Below are 19,477 nucleotides of genomic sequence, written 5' to 3' on the forward strand. Positions count from 1 at the left end.
ACTAAGCACTGCCTTTTGGTGCCTGGCAAGACTGTACCATGGAGGGGCGCCTGGGCGGCTCAGTGGGTTAAAGCCTCTGCCTTCTGCTCAGGTCGTGATCCCAGGGTGCTGGGATTGAGCCCCGCATCGGGCTCTCTGCTTAGCGGGGAGCCTCCTTCCTCCTCTCTCTCTTTTAAATAAATTTAAAAAAAAGAAAGAAAGAAAGAAAAGAAAAGAAAGCAAACCTGGGGTCCCGTCTCCCAAGTGACTGGGAGTTAAGCAGTCCCACAGAAGAGGCGGGACATCCCAGGCAAAGGGACTGTTAGGTGCAATGGGCCTGGAAGAGCAGGAGGGTCTGTTTCACAATATGCACAAGTTAGCCGCAAATGGTGGGAGGTGAAACAGCGCACTAGCCAAGTTTCCATGGTACGGTCTTTTTTTTTTTTTTTTTTTAAGATTTTATTTATTTGACAGACAGAGATCACAAGTAGGCAGAGAGGCAGGCAGAGAGAGAGGAAGGAAAGCAGGCTCCCTGCTGAGCAGTAGAGCCCGGTGTAGGGCTTGATCCCAGGACTCTGGGATCATGACCAGAGCCGAAAGCAGAGGCTTTAACCCACTGAGCCACCCAGCCGACCCCAAGGTTTGCTTTCTAAGGGAATTCTGCTTTGACCACCCCCTTCCCACCTCCCAGCTCCACTAGAGACTTATGGGACTAAGACCTATTCAATCATCACAACAATCTATACGATTATGCTATTACTAGTCACAGGAAACACAGAAAAAGGAGACAAGGTCACAAAGCTGGTAAGTAGCCAAGCTAGGATCCACAACCATGCGGTATGCAGTCACTAAACCACTATGCTGGGTTGCCTGTCCATTGTGGACTGAATAGCACCTTCTTTGGAGTTGGGCATCCTAACTCAGCTCCTTACCTGCAGCTTCAAACCATTTAGAACTTCAAATTTCTCATCTCCTCCCCGGTGATCCTATCTTTTGAAAGACTGTGAAGAGTTAATGAGAATACGAAGAGCATGTCTTGAATAATGAGAGATGGGGCCCCTCATTTGTAAATGAATAAATGCTGAGGAAATGCAGGAAGCAAATAAAACCAGGACACAGTATGGCAAGCGTATTAGAACACATACATTCTTTTTTTTTAAAGATTATATTTAAAAGAGAGATCACAAGTAGGCAGAGAGGCAGGCAGAGAGAGAGAGAGAGAGGGAAGCAGGCTCCCTGCTGAGCAGAGAGCCTGATGTGGGGCTTGATTCCATGACGCTGGGATTATGAACGAAGCTGAAAGCAGAGGCTTAACCCACTGAGCCACCCAGGCACCCTGAGAACACACATATTCTAAATCTATCCTGAGGTCTAACGATTAAAAAAAAAAAATCCTTAATTGTATAATACCATGTCTTTTTTTTTTTTTAAGATTTTTTTTAATTTATTCATTTTGAGAGAGACAAAACATGAGCAGGGGAGTAGGGCAGAGAGGGAGAGGCAAGCTCCCGCTGAGCAAGGAGCCTCATGTGGGACTCAACCCCAGGACCCTGAGATCATGACCTGAGCCGAAGGCTGAGGCTTTAACCCACTGAGCCACCCAGGCGCCCCTATTTTTTATTTTTTTAAAGGTTTTATTTATTTCCTGGGATGGGGGAGAGACAGAGGGAGAAAGAATCTCAGGCAGGCTCCATGCCCAGCTCAGAGCCTGGTGCGGGGCTTGATCTCACAGCCCTGAGATCATGACCTGGGCGGGAAACCAAGAGTCAGACACTCAACTGATTGAGTCACCCAGGTGCCCCTACATCCAGTTAATTTTAAAGATCAATATGCAAGTATACGCTACTCTGAGACATAGGTATGCAGACAGGAAAATGAAAAGGGTCAGGAAAAATGAAAATGTCTTCCTTTTATATTTCCTTTAATGTTGGTACAGTGGAAATACAGCAGACACAGATTGAGGGAAAGTGGGGGAAATCCTTGGATTTCCTGGGAAATGCCCCAGACAGCATGGTTCTCCACCCTATGTCAGTCATTCATTTCCACCCACTTCTGACACAGGTGGACTCTGACACAGGGGTGCCCACCTTCAATATCCAAAGGAAAGGTAAAAGAGGGAGTAGTCTTGCCCCAAACTCCCAAATTGTTCTCAAAAGCCCACCAAAGCCACCAATGTGACAGGGCACTTTTGAGGGTATATGATGGGGATTAGGATCCGCTCACTGCAGCCAACAGGCCTAACACGGCCAGGCCTGATCCGAAAAGGAAAGGCCTATGAGCTAAGAATGGTTTTTATGTTTTTACACAGTTCTGTGGCTATACAAGTACCTACGTTTTATCTTTGATTTTAATCGTCTGGAACTGCAAAGCCTACGTTATTTACCATCTGGTCCTCTAAGGAAAAGGTTGCCACCTCCCCCCCCCCTGCTCCTTTCCAAACCTGAGGCTGGAGCAGGACGGAAAGTCTGGGACCTGAACAAGTTCTGGGGCTGAGCACTGAGACTCAGATAGGGCCTCAGGCTCCTGGCCTTCTACTTTCCACGCATCCCCCTCAACAGCCCCCCAACCCCAGGGCTGCTCAGGGCAGCAGCAGCAGCCGCCTCCTCCCAGGAAACCCAGGCTAAGCTCTCCTCTCCAAGCCTGGGTTCAGCTGGGCCCCAAGAGGCCCCCCCCAGGCTGCTTCAGAGCCCTACTGCAGGCTGGGAGGCCGGCCGGTGGGGGCAGCCCCAGCGCTCACGCAAGCAGAAATGCCAGACCAGAGCTAAGCAGGTCAGCAGGGCCAGCACCGTGCCCACCCCGATGGCTGTGTGCACCAGGGTAACGGGTCTGGGGGGCACGGCCAGCCTGCCGCAGGGCCCGAAAGTCGGGCCACCCACCCCCTCGAGGCCCTCTCCACCTGTCCCAGGCACACTGCTTTCTCCAGCCCCGTTGGCAGCCACCACGCAAACGACATAATCTCCCCCGGGCTTCAGTCCTTTCAGTTCTGCTCTGCGGACCGTGGAGTTGAGCGGGGGCCCCTTCCAGGTGGCCTCACGGTCTTCCCAAAGCAGCAACCAGTACTGGTGGACGGGCGAGGAGGGAGCACACCAGTGCACCATTGCGCTTCCGTCCTCGGCCACCACGTGCACTTCTCCTAGGCGCGGCGGGGCAGGCGGCTGGGCAGGGCTGGAGAGCCCAGGGCACAGGCAGGCTCTGGGCCCAGCCCTCTGCAGCTCCTTGCATGGCACCTGCAGGTGCCGGCAGCTGTCGTAGTCACAGAGGACAGGCGGCAGGGGTGGCCGGGACGTCTCATCTTCCTCCTCTTCCATAAGATCTTGAGGGGCCAAGGGCCGCGTTCTGGGAACTAAGGAGAAGGTGACAGCCAGGAGACACAGAAGGCAGGGAGAGCCCGGCATGGAGTCTGGAAGGGAGGGAGGTGGAGAGGTAAAGACTGCCCAGACCCCATTCCTCCTAGACCCCCTCCCTCAACGAAACCTCTGGGGACAGAGACACACAGCAGGGGCCAATGAGAGAACAGAAAAGAGGAGGGAACGGGCAGACACACTTATTTGTCAACCGACTTCTGAACCGGCTGTGGACTTGGTTTTGGGGGGAGGGGGGCAAACACATGGGCTGCCGCGAGATGGGGGTGTGACCGGCAATGGGTGAAGGCCCAGAAATGGTTAATGAATAAGCGAAGTTCTGGAGGGGAAAAGAAGAGGAAATGATTTACTCAGCCTGGAGAAGAAAGGTGGGAAAATTTCCAGTGGTCAACCAAAGCAAAGATCTCGGTAAAACAATTATCAGTCAGAGACACACACAAAAACCCGAAAGTGACAGAAATGAGACAGAAGAGATGGTATAGAGGGGGAACCTTAAGGACCTCAGCATCCTCCCCACCTGTTGAAAGAGCTCCAGTCCCTGCCCACCCTCACCTCTCTGCCCCCCCCCAGGGCCCCAGCAGCCCCTCACCAGCCGAGAGGTCTCACCGCGGTGCAAATCTCCCACCAGTGGTCTGTGGGCGTGAGGCTGGGGCGACCCCGGGAGCACAGGCTTGCGGGCAGGTTTTGTCAGTGTCCTCAATTTCAATTCTGTTTTGGCTCGAAGCTTTTATACCCTTCCACTGTGATGTCACCACCTAGCCCCCACCCCGCCAGGCCCCCTCCACCCCCCTTTCCCGGTGAATGCCAAGAAGCGGGGCCGGTCCCTTCAGAGAGCCTGAGTCACGGGGCCAGGGATTGGGGGGGCGGGGGGCCGGGAGTCACAGCAGCTGTTTCATCTGGAGGCCAGGATGCCTGGGTTCCGAGATGGGAGTGGAATGTGGAAGGCAGCCAGGAGCCGAGACTCACAAGGCTCAAGCTATGTGGAGGGATGAGGAGGGGCGCAGAGGAGAGACGGCCACCTGTCTGGGACCCGAGAAGAAAACAGCTGTGACAGCATGAGGCCTGGGCTACAAAATGCTGCTTTGGTAAAAATCATACCACATCCATGGCAGTCATTTCCTGTCTTCTGCCTCCCAATGGACAGAGAAAGGGAGGGGTGCAGAGGCCGGAATGATGCAGCCTGGCTCTCCGGACCCGCCCTGCAATGATCCCCCTCCCCAGAGTCACGTGGATGGAGTAGGCCGGATGGGTTTTCTCTCCTTGGACTTTCTAGGCCTATGAATACAGACAGCTGTACCTAGAGCAGTCCAGGTCTGGAGGCCTTCCCCCTCGGCAGGCAGCCCCCCAACAAGACAGTCTCCTCCAATGCAGGAAGGCGGGGAGGATGCCCTGGGAACCTGGGGTTCTCAAGTGGCCCTGAATCCATTTCCAGGAGTCAGGCAAGCAAGCGGCATGAAAATAGTTTATTGGGGGAGCCACAGGATAGGGGAAGGAGTCAGGGGAGAGGAGAAAGGACTGGAATGTGAGGACTCTGCCCCGTTCTCTTCAGGAACTAGAGCAGGTGGGGCGCTGTTTGTCCCCAGAAGGTTCAGAGCTGCCCAGAGTCTCCGGGGCAGGGATGGGGGAGGGGACCTGGGCGGGAGCGGGAGCAGGCAGGTTGGCCTCCGTCAGCAAAGCTGCGTCTTCCCAGGAGCCTGAACCAGGGGAGGGAGAAACAAAACCCCCAATGGGAAATTAAGTAACCGAAGGCTCTTCTCCCTCCACCAATATAACCTCCACCCCACCCGCCAGCCACCTCCACTCCGCCCAGACCTCCGTGCCCCGGGCCCCTCACCATCACTGGCCTCTGGCTCCAGCTCCTCCTCTCCATTCAAGGGCTGCTGATCTGCTTTCTTCTCCTCAGGGGGCTGGCCCTCTGCAGCCACAGGGGGAAGGCAGAGGTCAGACTAGGGAAGGCAGAGGTCAGACTAGAAGAGGCGGACAGGACAACTGAGGACTTGTGGGGACGGAGGGAGGGCGGTTGAGCTGTGGCCAGTACCTGCCCCTGGGGGATCTTCAGGGCTCTCGCTGTCCTCTGTGATGTCTGACAGCTGGGTTGACTCCTCCTGGCCTTGGGGTCCTGTGCCTCCAAAGTGGGTAGAGAACGGGGGCGGGGCTAACGCAGCTGCCTGGGCCAAGCTCACCTCCTCTGACCTGTCCTCCGCCCCTCAGCTCAGCTGCGAGGGCCTAAAGCTTGGGCCACACAGGAGCCCCCCGCCTCCCGTCATGTTTACCTGCATGCCGGGCAGAGATCCGCTGCTGCACTGCCTTCCGCGAACCGTCTCGTTTCCGGACGTTCACCTGTGCGGGACAAACTAGTGAGCAGCAAGGCTGGTCTGGGACCCCGCTGCTCCCCAGCCCTTGGCCACGCCCCAGCCCTTGGCCACGCCCCAGCCCTTGGCCACGCCCCAGCCCGCTCCTCAAAGGAGGATCTTGGAGTGGAGGGGAGGGGAGGGGAGGGGAGGGGAGGGGAAGGAGGTCCTCTGTGACCTGCAAAGAGAAGCGGTGTCGGGGCCAAATGCTCCCCCACACCCACTGCATGTAGCTGAAGAGGACAATGACGCTGAGGAAGGTGAAGTTGCTGGCGACGCCGATGAAGGCGCAGGTCATCGGGAAGTTGTACAGCAGGTACCTGGGGCCAGAGGTAGGTGGCAGTGAGCGGACAGCACCAGTCTCCTCACTTCCCAGGAACTGGTTCTAGGAAAACGCAAGCCAGTGGCACTTGAGCACAGCCTCCCTCGCGCCGGCATCGGCGCACCCTCACCTGAGCCCGGTGAAGTGGGCATGGATGCGGAGCGAGGCCCCGTACATCTGGATGCGCTTGCTGTGGATCTCGATGATCGCTCCGGTGGTCGGCACGTACTGGGGATGGGACCGGGGAGGCGTGTCAGGGCACGTTCCTCTGGTGTCTGTCACTCTTCCCAGCCCAACCCGATGCCCCCTCCCGGCAGGCTCGGCAGGTGGGACTGTGGGCTCCTGGGGGGAGCGGTGCCTAGTCTTCCTTCACCCCTCACCGAGTTCTCCCTGTACTCTGGGTAGAGCTCCACCTCCAGGAGCTGCTTCTGCTCTGCAAAGCCAAACAGCAGGAGGCTGGAGAAGACCAGCGTGTCAAGCATCTGGAGCAGGTCTGAGCGGTAATGCAGCATCACCTGCCGGGGCCAGAAGGGAGAGGCTGGGGACAGGTACCCCCCGCAGCCCAACCCACCCCCCAAAACCGAGCCTCCTGAGCCGTCTGTGAAGCCGGCTGCTCTCTCATTTTCACCTCCTACCACGATCCCCCACCCTTGGCCGAACCATCCCAGCTGCCCGAGTGACAGGTCTGCCCTGCCCGACCATGTCTCCATTCCCCTCTTCTAAGAACCTGCACAGGTTAAGCCCCACACAGTCTCTGATCTTCCCCCAGGCAGATCGACCACCCAGAAGAGACTAAGTTTCAGGACACCACCTGAAGCTTTTTTCTCCATGAAGACATTCAGAGATTTGTTTCATCGTGTGGCTCTGTTGACAACTTACGTAAGAATGGGGTCTTAATATTTATTGAGGACCCACTATGGGCACATAAGCACTGCACATTTCTTCACTGAATCCAGTCTAGTCTTGCTACAGGACTACTACTAAAAGGGTTAAAGAAGCTGTCTCTCGGCTCATATGTTTCTGAGTGAGGATTCCAGGTCTTTGGGGCCCTAAAGAAGCCCATTTTGGCTCCCCTCTTCAGACCTTTCTAAAAGCTGGACACTCATCAGATATGTGGGGTGTCTATCTGGCTTGGTAGACTGACTCCTCTTCCCCATTGTGAGGAGTCCGTGACCTCTGAGCTGGGACATTTTCTCCTGAAGCCCTACCCAGATGTTCTGACCCCTGTTGTCAGCTCCGCACCCTCCCAGACAGGCCAGGAACACTTACGGAGCGTGAAGAAGTGGAGATGATCCGGCCACCTCTGGTGTAGCATGAAATGGTCACTAAGAACATGCCTAGATCTTGATTCACACGGGACTCTGGCAGCTCAAGCTCTAAGGTAACACGGTACGGCTGTCCATACATCAGCACCTGCCCAAGGCAGCCCCCATCTCATTTCAGAAAATTTTATTTTTTTAGATGGTGCTCTGTTCACCTCCCCTCACCCCTTCAAACTCGGCCACCACCAGCCGCCCTGCCCTTGCCTAGCGCAGGAGGCCGCTCAGTCTCTCATCCCACGAAGGTGCTGCCCCCTTGTGGCGGCCGGGACCCTCCCACTTCTGAGATCAGCATCCTGTGACTTGGCTGAAACCAGCTCTGTTCTGAGAAAGGCTGTGTCACTTTTTTTTTTTTTTTCCCCAAAAGTGAACCGTCCTGTTGCCAACTGGGCCATGTGTGACTCAGCCCTGTCCCCGTGAGGCCATCCCCTGGGCCCAGCCTGCTTTCCCTTCCACTATTAATTAACCAAGTGACAGCAGTGTGCATCAACTCCCAAGCCATCCCTTCTCGGTCACTGTCGCTCCACATCAGCTTTATGTCACTCTGGGTCCCTTACCTTGCTTCTGTGGATAGAACCCTGAGGCTCCTAGTGGGAAGGTTTCTTCACTGGGATTAACCTCCAAAGGTTCAAGATTTGCCACCAAACATACTCAGGTTTTTCCTGACTGGTCCTCTATTCTTCTAATTTTTTGTTCAACTATTCTTATCCAAGCATCACCTCCTTCCGGATGGTACACAAGAATCACAGGGGCAAGAGTAAAGCTTTTGTTTTTAAACAAAGGGAATGGATTTAAAAAAAAAAGAAAAAGCCCATCGTGAACCACCCCCCAATCCAGACGTGGCTAAGGGTGCTTTGAGCACTATCACTAGGGTAAAAGGTGGAAAGTCACTGATTAGAGTCTTTCTCTGTACGGGTTCTTATTTCCAAAATGAACTATCTCTTTTAAAAAAATGGATTCCAGGGGCGCCTGGGTGGCTCAGTGGGTTAAAGCCTCTGCCTTTGGCTCAGGTCGTGATCCCAGGGTCCTGGGATCGAGCCCCACATCGGGCTCTCTGCCCAGCAGGGAGCCTGCTTCCTCCCCTCTCTCTCTGCCTGCCTCTGCCTACTTGGGATCCGTCTGTCAAATAAATAAATAAATAAATCTTAAAAAAAAAAAAAAAGGATTCTATGAGACTCTAGGCCCTGGAAGAGGCCAGAGGAAGCTGGTGGCCTCACCGAATTCTTGGAAACATTTTTTTAGGGTGGGGGAGGGCCACAGGGGGAGGAGGAGAGATGAAACAGGTTCCACACCAAGCATGTAGGCCGCTGTGGGGCTCCATCTCTCACAACCCTTCTCAGGGTCATGACCTGGGCTGAAATCTAGTCGGATGCTTGACTGACTGAGTCACCCAGGTGTCCCTGGAACATTTTCACAGGTAGCTCTCTGGGTGAGGTGGAGGAAAATGGGGACTATTAGCTAATCGGCAGGAGTTTCTGACTCAACTATACATCTTATACGGGTGAATTGTATGGTATGTGAGTTTTTTCTCAACAAAGCTGTTTTAACATAGGTTTTTGAACCAGTAATTCTGGCTAAAACACATCATCGCCTCCAATGGGACCCAGGAAATTGACCACCACATTCTTGTGAATGACTCTGTGCCTTTGTGCACATCGGATGGGCAGACTGTCCTTCTGTTCCCCCATTCCGACACAACGTCCACCCTTCCTTCTAAGATCCACTCTGAGCCTCGCCATCACCAGTTTCATACTGATCTCTCAAATTCTTCTGAAATGTGGAAGCTGTACCTTCCACTTGGCTACTTAATGCGATGTATCAATTTCTCCATCAATCCTGCGACCTCCTTGAAAGCAGGACCCCAGCTTCTACTTCTAGCAAAGTGTTACACATAACATACATACATGCTATTTATTCTGTTCCTTCCTTCCTAAAGGTTCCCTGTAAATGGACAAAATGATTAACCTACTTTAATTATCAGGGACCACCCTGATCGGCGTCCCTGCCACTGGCTCTCCCCTCGCCCTGCACCTTTCCCTTCCTCATCCGGCAGCTTCACACCCAATTGTTTCAGGCTCCCCGAGTCACCAGCAGGATCGCCGCACCACGCAGCCACACAACTGTAGGCACCATTTCAGCGCAGATGTACTGTGGTTTGTTTCTAGCTCCTTCTCAACACAGTCTATTTATTATTATTTTTAGCTATAAAAGTACATCAAATCAATGTCTTCACTGAAGATTCTGTAATACTCTCCAAACTCCTTTTCTCAGTAGCCGGATTAAACAATTAATCTGGGGGCGCCCGACTTGATTTCAGCTCAGGTCATCTCAGGGTGGTAGGATCGAGGCCCTTCATCAGGGTCTGAGCTGGGCATGGAGCCTGCTTAAGATTCTCTTTCTCTCCCTCAGCTCCCACCACCTCAAAATAAATAAATAAACAAACAAACAAATAAATAAATAAAACAAAAGGATGACTCTCTGCCTCACAATATCCAACCTTCCACATCACAACGTCCCCTGGGGTCTCAACTCATCTGGACCTGCTAAGACTTCCTGACAGTGTCTGGCTACCTCCTGGTCCAGTGGAAGAGGTCACAGGACACACACAGCCGGCTATTTGTACTGCCAAACAAGGCCGGTCCAAACACCAATCCCAGGGTCCCCCAGATGCTAGAGCTCACACTCCTCCCTCCAGAGTGACCATGTAGATCTATCCTTTGTCAGGAAGTGTCCTCCCATGAACCACTTAAAAAAAAAATTTTTTTTTCAGAGGATTTAAAAATTCTTAGTACACGTGGCCACTAATTACTACGAGTTATGTTGCTAACAACTCAGAAAAACGATATGGATGCTCCTACGGTCCTCTGAAGCACGCCGGGGTCCTCCTCTCTTCCGAGAGCCTCCAGCAGCTTGCCTATTACAAACACATGCATTCCCACTCTGCATCTCCCAGGGCTTCGGGGTTTGCTAAAGCCCTACTGGCCTCTGGCCCATCCCCTGGTACAGTGCTCTCTGATGCACATCACACACATATGTCAAGAGTTTCCTAACCTCACATACAGGCTTTCAAAACTCCTGGGTGGACTGCAGCCTCGTCCAGGGAAATAGCTGATTGGCTCACTGAGGTCTAGAACACCTCTTATCTAGTAGGTACAGCCTGTTTGAAAAGATCTGAGAAGGGCACTGCTATCATCTGTGGCAGGAAATCATCCATGCGATTCAGACTTTTTCTTTAACCTCCCTCTCCTTGAGAGCCCTCCTCTTGAGTCTCTACTGCTCAAGTTCTGCTCGTCAGGTCTTTCTCAATCCCTCCGATTTCAAGTCTCTAAAGGTCTCATGAAACCTCTCTTCCGCTCCCATACTCACCCGATCACGTCCACCCTTAGCCAGCGAGACATTGGCAACAGGGAAGGAGCAGAGTAAGGACGAGGAGGAGTCACAGTCAGTCCTAGATGAGAATGGGGATACTCCACTGAGTTACAGAGTCTGCCTTACCTGTCCGCACACCTCCTTGGCCCCCTACGGCTCCCTCTTGTCCCCCATCCCTTCTTCCAGAACAGGTACCCTTCTGTCAGAGAGAGACGGAAAAGAAATGCAGCCAGGAGATTCAAGACACCTGAACAGTTTTCATTCTCTTCGTGCTACTTCAGCTCATTTCCTCTCGTTACAGTGGAAAGTCTTACACGGGATGCAGTGAACCCCTAGTTGAACAGTTTCAGATTGAAGTGCTTAAGATTCACTTGGGGAGAGCTTGATAAAAATGCAGATTCTTGGGGACACCTGGGTGGCTCAATCGGTTAAATGTCCAACTCTTGATTTCTGCTCAGGTCATGAACTTGGGGTCCTCGGATCAAGCCTTGTGTTGGGCTCCCTGCTGGGCGTGGAGCCTGCTTGGGATTCTCTCTCTCTCTCTCTCTGTTTCCCTCTGGACCTCCCCACCAACTCATGGGTGCATGTGTGCTCACTCTCTCTCAAAAAAAAAATTTTTTTAATTAAATAAAAAAATTAAACAAAAAAAGGAGATTCCTAGGTCCTATATCCCCAGATTCAGTAGTTCTGGTCCGGAGCCTAGTTTGGGAAAATCCCAAAGAATCCAAAGATGGTCTTTTTTTCTTTTCTTCTTTTTTTTTTCCTTTTTTTCTTTTAAAGATTTTATTTATTTGAGAGCTAGGAAGCGAGAGGGAGAGAGAGAAGCTGGCTCCCTGCTGAGTGCAGAGGCCAACACAAGGCTCAATCCTGAAACTCCAGGATCATGACCTGAGCTGAAGGCTGACACTTAACTGACTAAGCCACCCAGGCACCCCCATACATGGTTTTTAAGAGGTTCACAAATCTCAACTTGTAACAAAAATTATACATGGGCAAACCTTTATGTGTGTGTGTGTTTGTGTGTATATATATTTTAGTAAGGTCTACATCCAACATGAGTCTTAATTCATGACCCTAAGAATAAGAGTCAGAGTCATGTGCCCTACCAACTGAGCCATCCAGGTACCCCAGTGCAAACATGTTTTTACAGCAGAAGGCCCAGAGTTTTCATGAGATCATGCCTCCTGAAAGTTTAAGCAGCTTTGACTTAGAAAGCACAGTTCATAATCAGGGACTCAAGACAGGAAAAAAAAAAAATTAACTTTGGACCATTGTTAAGAATGCCCCAACCAGCATCTCTTCACTGGTCCTATTGCCACTGTTAAGCGAAAGGGGGAGAATTTGGCAAACTCTGTAAAATCAGAAGGAACTGAGGTTCCAGGTAAGAAGCAGGACTCTGGGACTTTGTGTACCCTGTTCCCTTGTGTTTCCATAATCTGTGGCATTATTGGGAGTGGATGAAAGTAATGTACAAGGCAACCTGAGGCTTTTGTAATACCTTCTCTGCTGAAGGCCAAGTTGAGTTCTGAGATGACCTATGGGATCTGGTTGCTTAAGAGGTCTACAGTGGCCCCAAGAGAGATCTGACCCAACCCAAACAGAACTGATCCTCACAGTGACAGTCTAAAAGGGGGATTTTCTTCTTCTTCTTTTGAACAAATATCAGCAACCAGAGGCAGAACTAGGATCTTAGAGCCCTACCAACCCAAAGCTTCTTCAGCCTTGGGCTGTGAAAGGTAAGAAGTCATATAAACACACTGGGCTCGAATCTTCTCCTCTGTAAATGAGGGGTTGACCTGAATAAGCACTAAGTGCTCTGACAGCAATTCTCTCAAAGAATCCCTCTACTTTGGTAGAAGACTCCTCTCACCTGTAGTAGAAATGCACGGGGCTGAGGTGGCTGATTGTGGGCATGTAGGAATAGTAGAAGGAGCCATAGAGGAAGACAGACACCCAGAGCAGGAGGAGGATGGTACAGAAGAGCACCCCAAACTGTAGCAGCAGCTTGCGGGCACGACCTGCCAAGACGTGGCCCACTTCCTGGGCCCACAGTAAGGCAGGTAATGGTGGGTCATTGACCATGGCAGGGAGTGCAGAGTGTCTGGCCCCAGGTTCAGGCCTTGAGTTCCTAGCTGCTCTGCCACCTGGACGCCACCCCTGGCCATGGGATGAAGCAGCTGGTGGTTCCTGGAAAAAGACAGAGAGGGGGAAAGAATGGCTCTTTTCCCAGGGGAGGTGGGGACAGGAAGGACAAGCTTACTGGACTGGCTTGGAGGAACTAGAGAGAGCAGAACACAGCCAAGACTTCGTTTTCATATGGCTTTTCTCCAGATGACTGCGTTTCTCAACCAATTATCCCTTATTTCCCAATTATTTCCTTCACTGTGCTTTCTTTAACCCCACTGCCCCAACACCTCAGCTGAACTTGGCTTCTGGGCACCCGAGTCTGGGACCGGCCCCCGGGATACTCATTCATAACAACACACAACACAGAGAGGATGAGCACCTTAAAAAGCTTCTACACACACGATGACACCGAGTCCACACTGCGAGGTGGCTGCACCGACAGAATGCGCGACTTGCCTAGGGCCGTACAGCCGCACTCAAAGCCAACAGCCCAAGCGCGCTCACAAGTGCCTCCCGAGTTCCTCCTCTTCTCCCAGAGCTGCGCTCGCTCCCCGCCAGGGCCGAGCCCCACGCCCGGCAGGGCGTCCTGCACTCCCCGCCAGCACCTGACTCCGGCTGGCGGTGGGCGCGGCGCCGGGAGCCCCGACCTAACCGCGCCAGCGAGGAAACCAGCGGCTCGCCGGCCGCCAGGGCTCTGCAGACTCACCAGCTCGCGGAGGCTGGGGCAACGGCGAGAGGGGACTTCCGCCTCCCGCGGAAGCCCCGCCCCCTTCCGCCGGCCGCCTCTATGGCCTGGCGGAGCCGGACCTCACTCCAGGGCGGGGCCCGGCGCAAGGGGCGGGGCCTGCCGGGCTGCGGGTTTCCCACCTCCGAGCACTGCGTACTGTCCCCTCCCTGCCGTCCCCCTCCCAGACCCGAGAGGACAGGCGCCTCCCTCCAGGCCTCAAGATAAGGCCCAGGGCAGGCTATGAGTCAGCAGCATCCCCCTCAGGCCGCCCCTCGAGGCCGCAGTCGGGGCCCTCCACCCACACCTTCACCACCGGCCATCTAAACCCCCCGCAAAGGGGGAGAGGAGAAGGCACCCAGCTGTCGCCCACTTTTATCGCCCACAGCTCCTTGGACCCGCAGGCGTCCGAGGCAGAGAGCCCTGCTGGCCGGCCGGCCGGCTGGCCCCTATCACAAGAGTGACAGCATTTCAGCTCCGTGTTTTGTCTCCAGCAATTTAGAACGCAACCGACCTCCTCGGACCCTAACTGGACTCTCCCTCAGGATCCCCGCAGCGCGTTATGTACACTAGATCTTAGCAGGCGGTACCTTCTATTTTGTATATGACTATTCACCCCAGATAAGATTCCTCAGAGGGGAAGGTTAATACTGTGTCCATCTTCACATTCCCTGGAACGCCAGCCACAACCCTGCAGGCCTGGGATGTAATCTCTCAAACCAATACCCACACTCCAAAACCCACCCTGGAAGCTCATATAGTTCAAGAAACATCCGAAGACTTTCCCCACAGTGTCCCCTACCTCTTCTTTGTCCGATTCTTTGATCTGGTATCTGCACACCTCTTTTCCCCCAGCTTCTTCTCCTTGTTCTTTAGGCATCTTCCTAATGAACCTTGTTGCCCCTGGATCTTCCACTCGAGTCACTTGTGGCTAGAACATGAAGTGGCTGGTGATCTAGAAGCTCATACCTGTCGCTCATCACATTTTCCTGGATATAGGGAATGGAGGGTCCCTGGGAAAGAAAAGAAGATTCAGGTACTACATGCTATGTCAGAGCAGAGGGAGGAGGGAGAAGGGGGGCGACTGCCCAGCTGATGTCAGATTTTCAAATGAGCAGGGTCCCCCCCGCAGCCAGTACAGACTCCACAGCAGGCGATGTCACAGGTCCAGACCACCCCATTTAAGGGGGTGGGGGGGGAGTTGGCCTGGGCCTCTGCTCTTTCCAGGTTCCTCCTAGTCTGGATTCAGAATGCCTGCATTGGGGGAAGGGCAGCTAATGAGACAGTTCACAGTGGGGGTGTGCGTAGGGGCTGCAGTCACCAGCCAGGCTCCCCCACTGGTCCGGCAGTTGGTATGCTCCAGGATCTGAGCAGCTCCTTCTAGCATCCTTCATCCTTCAGGTACCAGCGTCTGGGCAGTGCCTGAGCTGCCGGAACTGGGACTAGCCCCAGGCAGACCTCTGACCTGACCTCCCCAGTGGACTTCTTTGTATCAGCTGCTTCTGCTGCTGCCGCAGATCTTTTCAGCTGCAACTCCCTGCAAGGTGGGGCACCCATCTCAGGCAGCTTTTGTGCACCCCACTGACTACTCCCCAGGGCTGTTGCTGCCTGTGGCCTCAGGTGAGTAGGGAGCATCCTGCTTTTCTCCCCCTGGGGCTCAAGGGGGCAGGGAGAGGGGGGTTACGAGTCCTCATCAGGGCGGGGCTTTTTCTGGTGGAGGCTTTCAGAGCTGGGAACACACATGGCTGGAAGGGCTGAAAAGCCTTAAACCATTTTTATGTCTAATGATCCGTGGCCCAGGCCGTAGGGGGGTTTGGGTGGCATTTCATCCCACCGTCTCCATTTCCTTGGCCCAGGAAGACAGGGATGGGAAAGAACGCTAGAGGATGAGGATAAGAGAACAAAATACTGGGACACATGACCCCAGTCTTGTAAAGATTGATGAAAAAGGAGCACGAAGGAGGGGTCTTCAGATGAGATTATGCGGCCCCGCACGCCCCACATCATGGTCTGAGCTATCCCTCTCTTTTCTCCAGGATGAAAGGGGAGACCCCTGTGAACAGCACTATGAGTATTGGGCAAGCCCGCAAGATGGTGGAACAGCTTAAGATTGAAGCCAGCTTGTGCCGGATAAAGGTGGGCAGACCCTGGGTCCCATTAGTTGGCCCAGTTAGTTGTGTTGTAGGTCCCCAAATCTCAGGCTAAGATAGATGTTTTCTTTCCTGGACTGCCTGCCCTCAGGGGAGGAGTCTCTGGCTCTGGAAGGACAGCTGTCCTCTGGCCTCTGTGGGGGATGAGGGAGGCGAATACTGTCTGAAGAAGCCCTAGGGGTGGCAGAAGATAACCCATTTGGGGAGGGAGGCGGCTCCCTCTCAGAGGCTCTGGCTAACAACTCCCCTCCTGGCTGTGCCCCAGGTGTCCAAGGCAGCAGCAGACTTGATGACTTACTGTGATGCCCACGCCTGTGAGGATCCCCTCATCACCCCTGTGCCCACTTCGGAGAACCCCTTCCGGGAGAAGAAGTTCTTCTGCGCCCTCCTCTGAGTTGCCCTGTCCCTCGGCACAAGCTCTTCACCTTTCCCTCTCCTAGACCCTTCCTTAGGTCAGTAACTGTCGTGAGCCCCTGAGGGTCCCTGCATCCCCATCCCTAGCCCTTGTCCAGCCCCATGAGGTTATCTGAAGCACAAAGGTCTCCGTCACCGATCTGTCGACCCCATTTCCTCGCCCACTGCGGAGGACCCCAAGTAGCCCCTGACCCAGGGCCCCCTTAGCTCCATCCCCAGAACGGCCGTTCAGACTCTGCCAGCGTCCTGCCGGCTTCTCTCTGTGACCCGCTCAGATAATGGAGAGAGGGATGGGCCGAGGGATGGGCCGAGGAATGGACCGGGTGCTTGCTCTCAGTCTCACCTGCAGCTATGAGAAGGGTAAAGCCATTTGAAGAATAAAGTCATCCAGAGTCTCAGAGGACAGCTCCTGTGTTAGAGTTCTTGGGGGAGAGGACCATCAGTCTGTAGATCTGGGAGTGTGTGCGGCAGGTGGAAGGCTTGGCATACCCCAGGAATAGGGCCAGTCAAATCAGGTTAGACATTGTCTAGGATCGGAGATCGCCGGGATGGCGGGGATGGCGGGCGCGAGAGAGCGTCTCAAGTGGAAGAACTAAGTTACAACAGACACTCAGAGGCTACGGAGAGCACTCACACACGCACACGCGCGCGCGCAAGCACTGAACACAAGCGAAAATGAAAACAGACCGAACAGGGGAGATCTAGGGAGGGATTCCGAGAGCATTCGCAGACCGCAGGAACTCTGGAACGGAGGGGAGGAGCGCGGCTCCAATTCCTGCGAAGGGGCCGGTTTTACTTCTAAGATGGCCGCGCCCACAGCGGGCCCCTTTCCAAGATGGCCACCGCCATGGGACTAGCGCCAATATGGCAGCCTCACGTCACTGGGTTTCACCGTACAGGGCTACCGAGCTAGCCCCATGCTTAAAATGGCGGCCCCAGGCAGCCAGAGATCTCAATATGGTCCCTTCTGTGCTCATCTGGTCTCAAAATGGCTGCCCCTGCCCTTGCCAACTCGATGCCCATTCCTACCCACCCCGGAGTCTGAAAATCGACGTCTCCCCACCCCCCACCATCCAGGTGAAGGCGCACGGGTGGCTATAAGCAAAGATCGTGGGACAAGAGGACCCTCGCAAGCACAGCGTAGCAGGCATACGGGTCGCATGGATCTTGGCGAGGGAATCTAGGCTCTACAGCTTGCCAAGTAGAGGCTCCCTTTGGGGTGTGCCCGGCACCGTTCCTCAGTCGCCTTCTGGTCTCCGTAGGAGCTAGATAAGCTCGAAATTCATTCGGGTTGGGTTTCCTGGTAGGGCTTGCAGTGTTCCCATTTCTCCCTCAGGCCCGTTCTGTCACATCCGCCAGAAGCAACGTCCCCACTCCTAGTGTGCCTACCAACCTTCGTAGTGGCCCCAGCTTGCCTTCTGGGCAGATGCCAAATCCAAGGCTTAATGTCTCACGAGCGCCTCCCAGACTCAAACTTGGCGGAGGTTTATAAGCCGGGGATGCTTTTCTAGAAGCCTTTTCCTTCCAAGGGTGAACATATGGAAGTGGGACCAGCGCCAAGACAGGAAGGTAACAGTCCCGGGGTGTCTGCTCCTCATGCATTATCAACATCCCCCAAATTCAAGGATGTATCTATCCTTCCTGGGGGGAATCCTAGGCCAGCTCGTTTTGTCAGGATACACTTTTGGAGGGGCACCTGGGTGATTCCATTGGTTAAGTGTCTGCCTTCAGCTCAGGTCACCAACCTAGGGTCCTGGGATGGAGACCCATGTTGGGCTCTCTGCTAAGGGAGACATCCCCTCTTCTGCTCCCCTTGGATTGTGCTCCATCAAATAAATAAATACAATCTTAAAAAAAAAAAATACATTTGCGGGGGTGGGAGGAGGCACCTTGCAGCAGTAGGAGGTATTAGGGATATCTACCACCCCCAGCTTCCCCACACCTTTGCACAGGAAACAGTTAAGGAGAGAGGAATGCAGAGAGGAAACCACAGGAATAAAGGGCATCTACCAGGAACTGAACTTAGTCTCCTATGGATGTCTCCACAGGTCCGGGGTACCCAATGGACTTGGGGCACTTTCAGGAACAAAAAGCAGCTTTCCAGCTGTTGAATTTCTGAGCCCTAACATGTTCTGAAGGTCATCTAATTACCTCACCCTAGCAATGAAGAAGCAGGGAAAACAACCTGGTTGCCCTCCTGCAGTGGGGACCTACCCCCATTCTGTTCAGGAGTCCCCATTGGTTCCTTCTTGGTGTTTCATGAAAACTCCTGAAAGGATTCAGTATAGTCTATTTTATTCTTTTAAAGATTGATTTACTCTGGGGCGGAAGGTTAGGGGCAGAGAGAGAGAGAAAATCCCACACAGACTCCCCACTGGGCACAGGGGGCAGGGAGGGGGGAGAAGGGGATGGGGCTGGGAAGGGCTTGGTCTCCTAAGATCATGACCTGAGCTGAAATCAACCCACTGAGCCACCCAGGCGCCCCAAAAAGCATCTTATCTAGAAAGTGTCTGGCACAGAGCTGGCACTCAAATATTTAACGAATGATTATACTATATATGCTTAAATAGCAAGCAATGCAGAGCAGACACTAAGAAACTCTCTTTCTACTGCATCAGGGTTGGGCAAATTCCAGGAGAGTAAGTGAAAATTTCCACATCAGCTCAGACTTGGTAAAAAGCCAGAACGGAAGTGCTCAATAAACGTAATCTTGATATTCACTGTTTTGCTTTTTAAGTCTCTTTTCAATTTTTCTGCACAATTTTCATACTCATCAAATTGGGGGTGAACGGCTGCAGCCCTATTTGGGGACAAAGGGGGCTTAAGACGTTACCAGATGGGTGCCTGAGTGGCTCAGTTAAGCACCTGCCTTTGGCTCAGGTCATGATTTCATGGTCCTGGGATCCAGTTCTGCATCAGGCTCCCCACTCAGCAGAGACTGCTTCTTCCTCTGTCCCTCCCTCCCCCGTCACTTACACGGGCATGCGCTCTCTCTCTCGCAAAGATAAATAAAAATCTTTTTTAAAAAAAGAGATTACCAGAGACCAGGCATTAACCATCAATAACCATTAAAAATGATTAATTTTAAAAAATAATTAGCTTTAAAACTGACTTTAGGGTGCCTGGGTGGCTTAGTTGGTTAAGCAACTGCCTTCAGCTCAGGTCATGATCCCGGGGTGTCAGGATCGAGTCCCACATCAGGCTCCCTGCTCAGCACAGAGTTAGCTTCTCCCTCTGACCCGCCCCCCCTCAAATAAATAAACAAAATATTTAAAAATTAAAAAAACAAAATAAACCTGACTTTAAATATCCCAGAAAATGGGCAAACACTAATATCAAAGATAGCCTTTATGTAAACAA

General features: G+C 53.2%; 2 protein-coding genes and 1 long non-coding RNA gene across 9 annotated transcripts; 1 reads left to right on the forward strand and 2 right to left on the reverse strand.

Moving 5' to 3' along the window:
* Positions 1 to 1,883: 1,883 nt before the first annotated feature.
* LRRN4CL (LRRN4 C-terminal like) lies at positions 1,884 to 4,658 on the reverse strand. 2 transcript variants are annotated; one of them, XM_004770280.3, is made up of 2 exons: positions 3,948 to 4,658; positions 1,884 to 3,379 (listed from the first exon to the last, which is right to left on the reverse strand). In XM_004770280.3, exon 2 carries the CDS (start codon positions 3,372 to 3,374, stop codon positions 2,661 to 2,663), a length of 714 nt encoding a protein of 237 aa, XP_004770337.1. In that variant the 5' UTR covers positions 3,375 to 3,379; positions 3,948 to 4,658; the 3' UTR covers positions 1,884 to 2,660. The 2 variants fall into 2 exon arrangements, with proteins under 2 accessions (XP_004770337.1, XP_004770336.1); XM_004770279.3 differs by having other exon boundaries at positions 3,931 to 4,658.
* A 132-nt stretch (positions 4,659 to 4,790) lies between these two features.
* Positions 4,791 to 16,913, reverse strand: BSCL2 (BSCL2 lipid droplet biogenesis associated, seipin). Of its 6 annotated transcripts, none has more exons than XM_004770273.3 (12): positions 16,805 to 16,913; positions 14,356 to 14,566; positions 12,573 to 12,889; positions 10,700 to 10,781; positions 7,284 to 7,427; positions 6,395 to 6,529; positions 6,145 to 6,242; positions 5,871 to 6,012; positions 5,615 to 5,681; positions 5,380 to 5,466; positions 5,176 to 5,256; positions 4,791 to 5,035 (listed from the first exon to the last, which is right to left on the reverse strand). In XM_004770273.3, the coding sequence occupies exons 2-12, from the start codon at positions 14,431 to 14,433 to the stop codon at positions 4,887 to 4,889; spliced, it is 1,380 nt and encodes a 459-aa protein (XP_004770330.2). In that variant the 5' UTR covers positions 14,434 to 14,566; positions 16,805 to 16,913; the 3' UTR covers positions 4,791 to 4,886. The 6 variants fall into 6 exon arrangements, with proteins under 6 accessions (XP_004770330.2, XP_004770331.2, XP_004770329.2 ...); XM_004770274.3 differs by having other exon boundaries at positions 5,380 to 5,460; positions 16,461 to 16,894; XM_004770272.3 differs by having other exon boundaries at positions 16,461 to 16,893.
* GNG3 lies at positions 14,893 to 16,520 on the forward strand. The gene is made up of 3 exons (XR_001176133.2): positions 14,893 to 15,173; positions 15,590 to 15,689; positions 15,969 to 16,520. It is a non-coding gene; the product is annotated as a G protein subunit gamma 3 (long non-coding RNA).
* Positions 16,914 to 19,477: the final 2,564 nt, after the last annotated feature.

This window comes from Mustela putorius, unplaced genomic scaffold (assembly GCF_011764305.1).
Source record: "Mustela putorius furo isolate JIRA1106 unplaced genomic scaffold, ASM1176430v1.1 tig00000127_pilon_pilon_pilon, whole genome shotgun sequence".
Classification (NCBI taxonomy): Eukaryota; Metazoa; Chordata; class Mammalia; order Carnivora; family Mustelidae; genus Mustela; species Mustela putorius.

What these genes read in the sequence shown, in the direction of transcription:
- LRRN4CL (XM_004770280.3), bottom strand. Translation starts at nt 3,374, where the DNA reads ATGCCGGGCTCTCCCTGCCTTCTGTGTCTCCTGGCTGTCACCTTCTCC.
- BSCL2 (XM_004770273.3), bottom strand. Translation starts at nt 14,433, where the DNA reads ATGCCTAAAGAACAAGGAGAAGAAGCTGGGGGAAAAGAGGTGTGCAGA. An exon ending in CTAAGGGTGGACGTGATCGG is followed by an intron (nt 7,428 to 10,699) that starts GTGAGTATGGGA and finishes TGCCTTGGGCAG; the next exon opens with GTGCTGATGTATGGACAGCC. An exon ending in GATCTCTGCCCGGCATGCAG is followed by an intron (nt 5,467 to 5,614) that starts GTAAACATGACG and finishes CCCACTTTGGAG; the next exon opens with GCACAGGACCCCAAGGCCAG.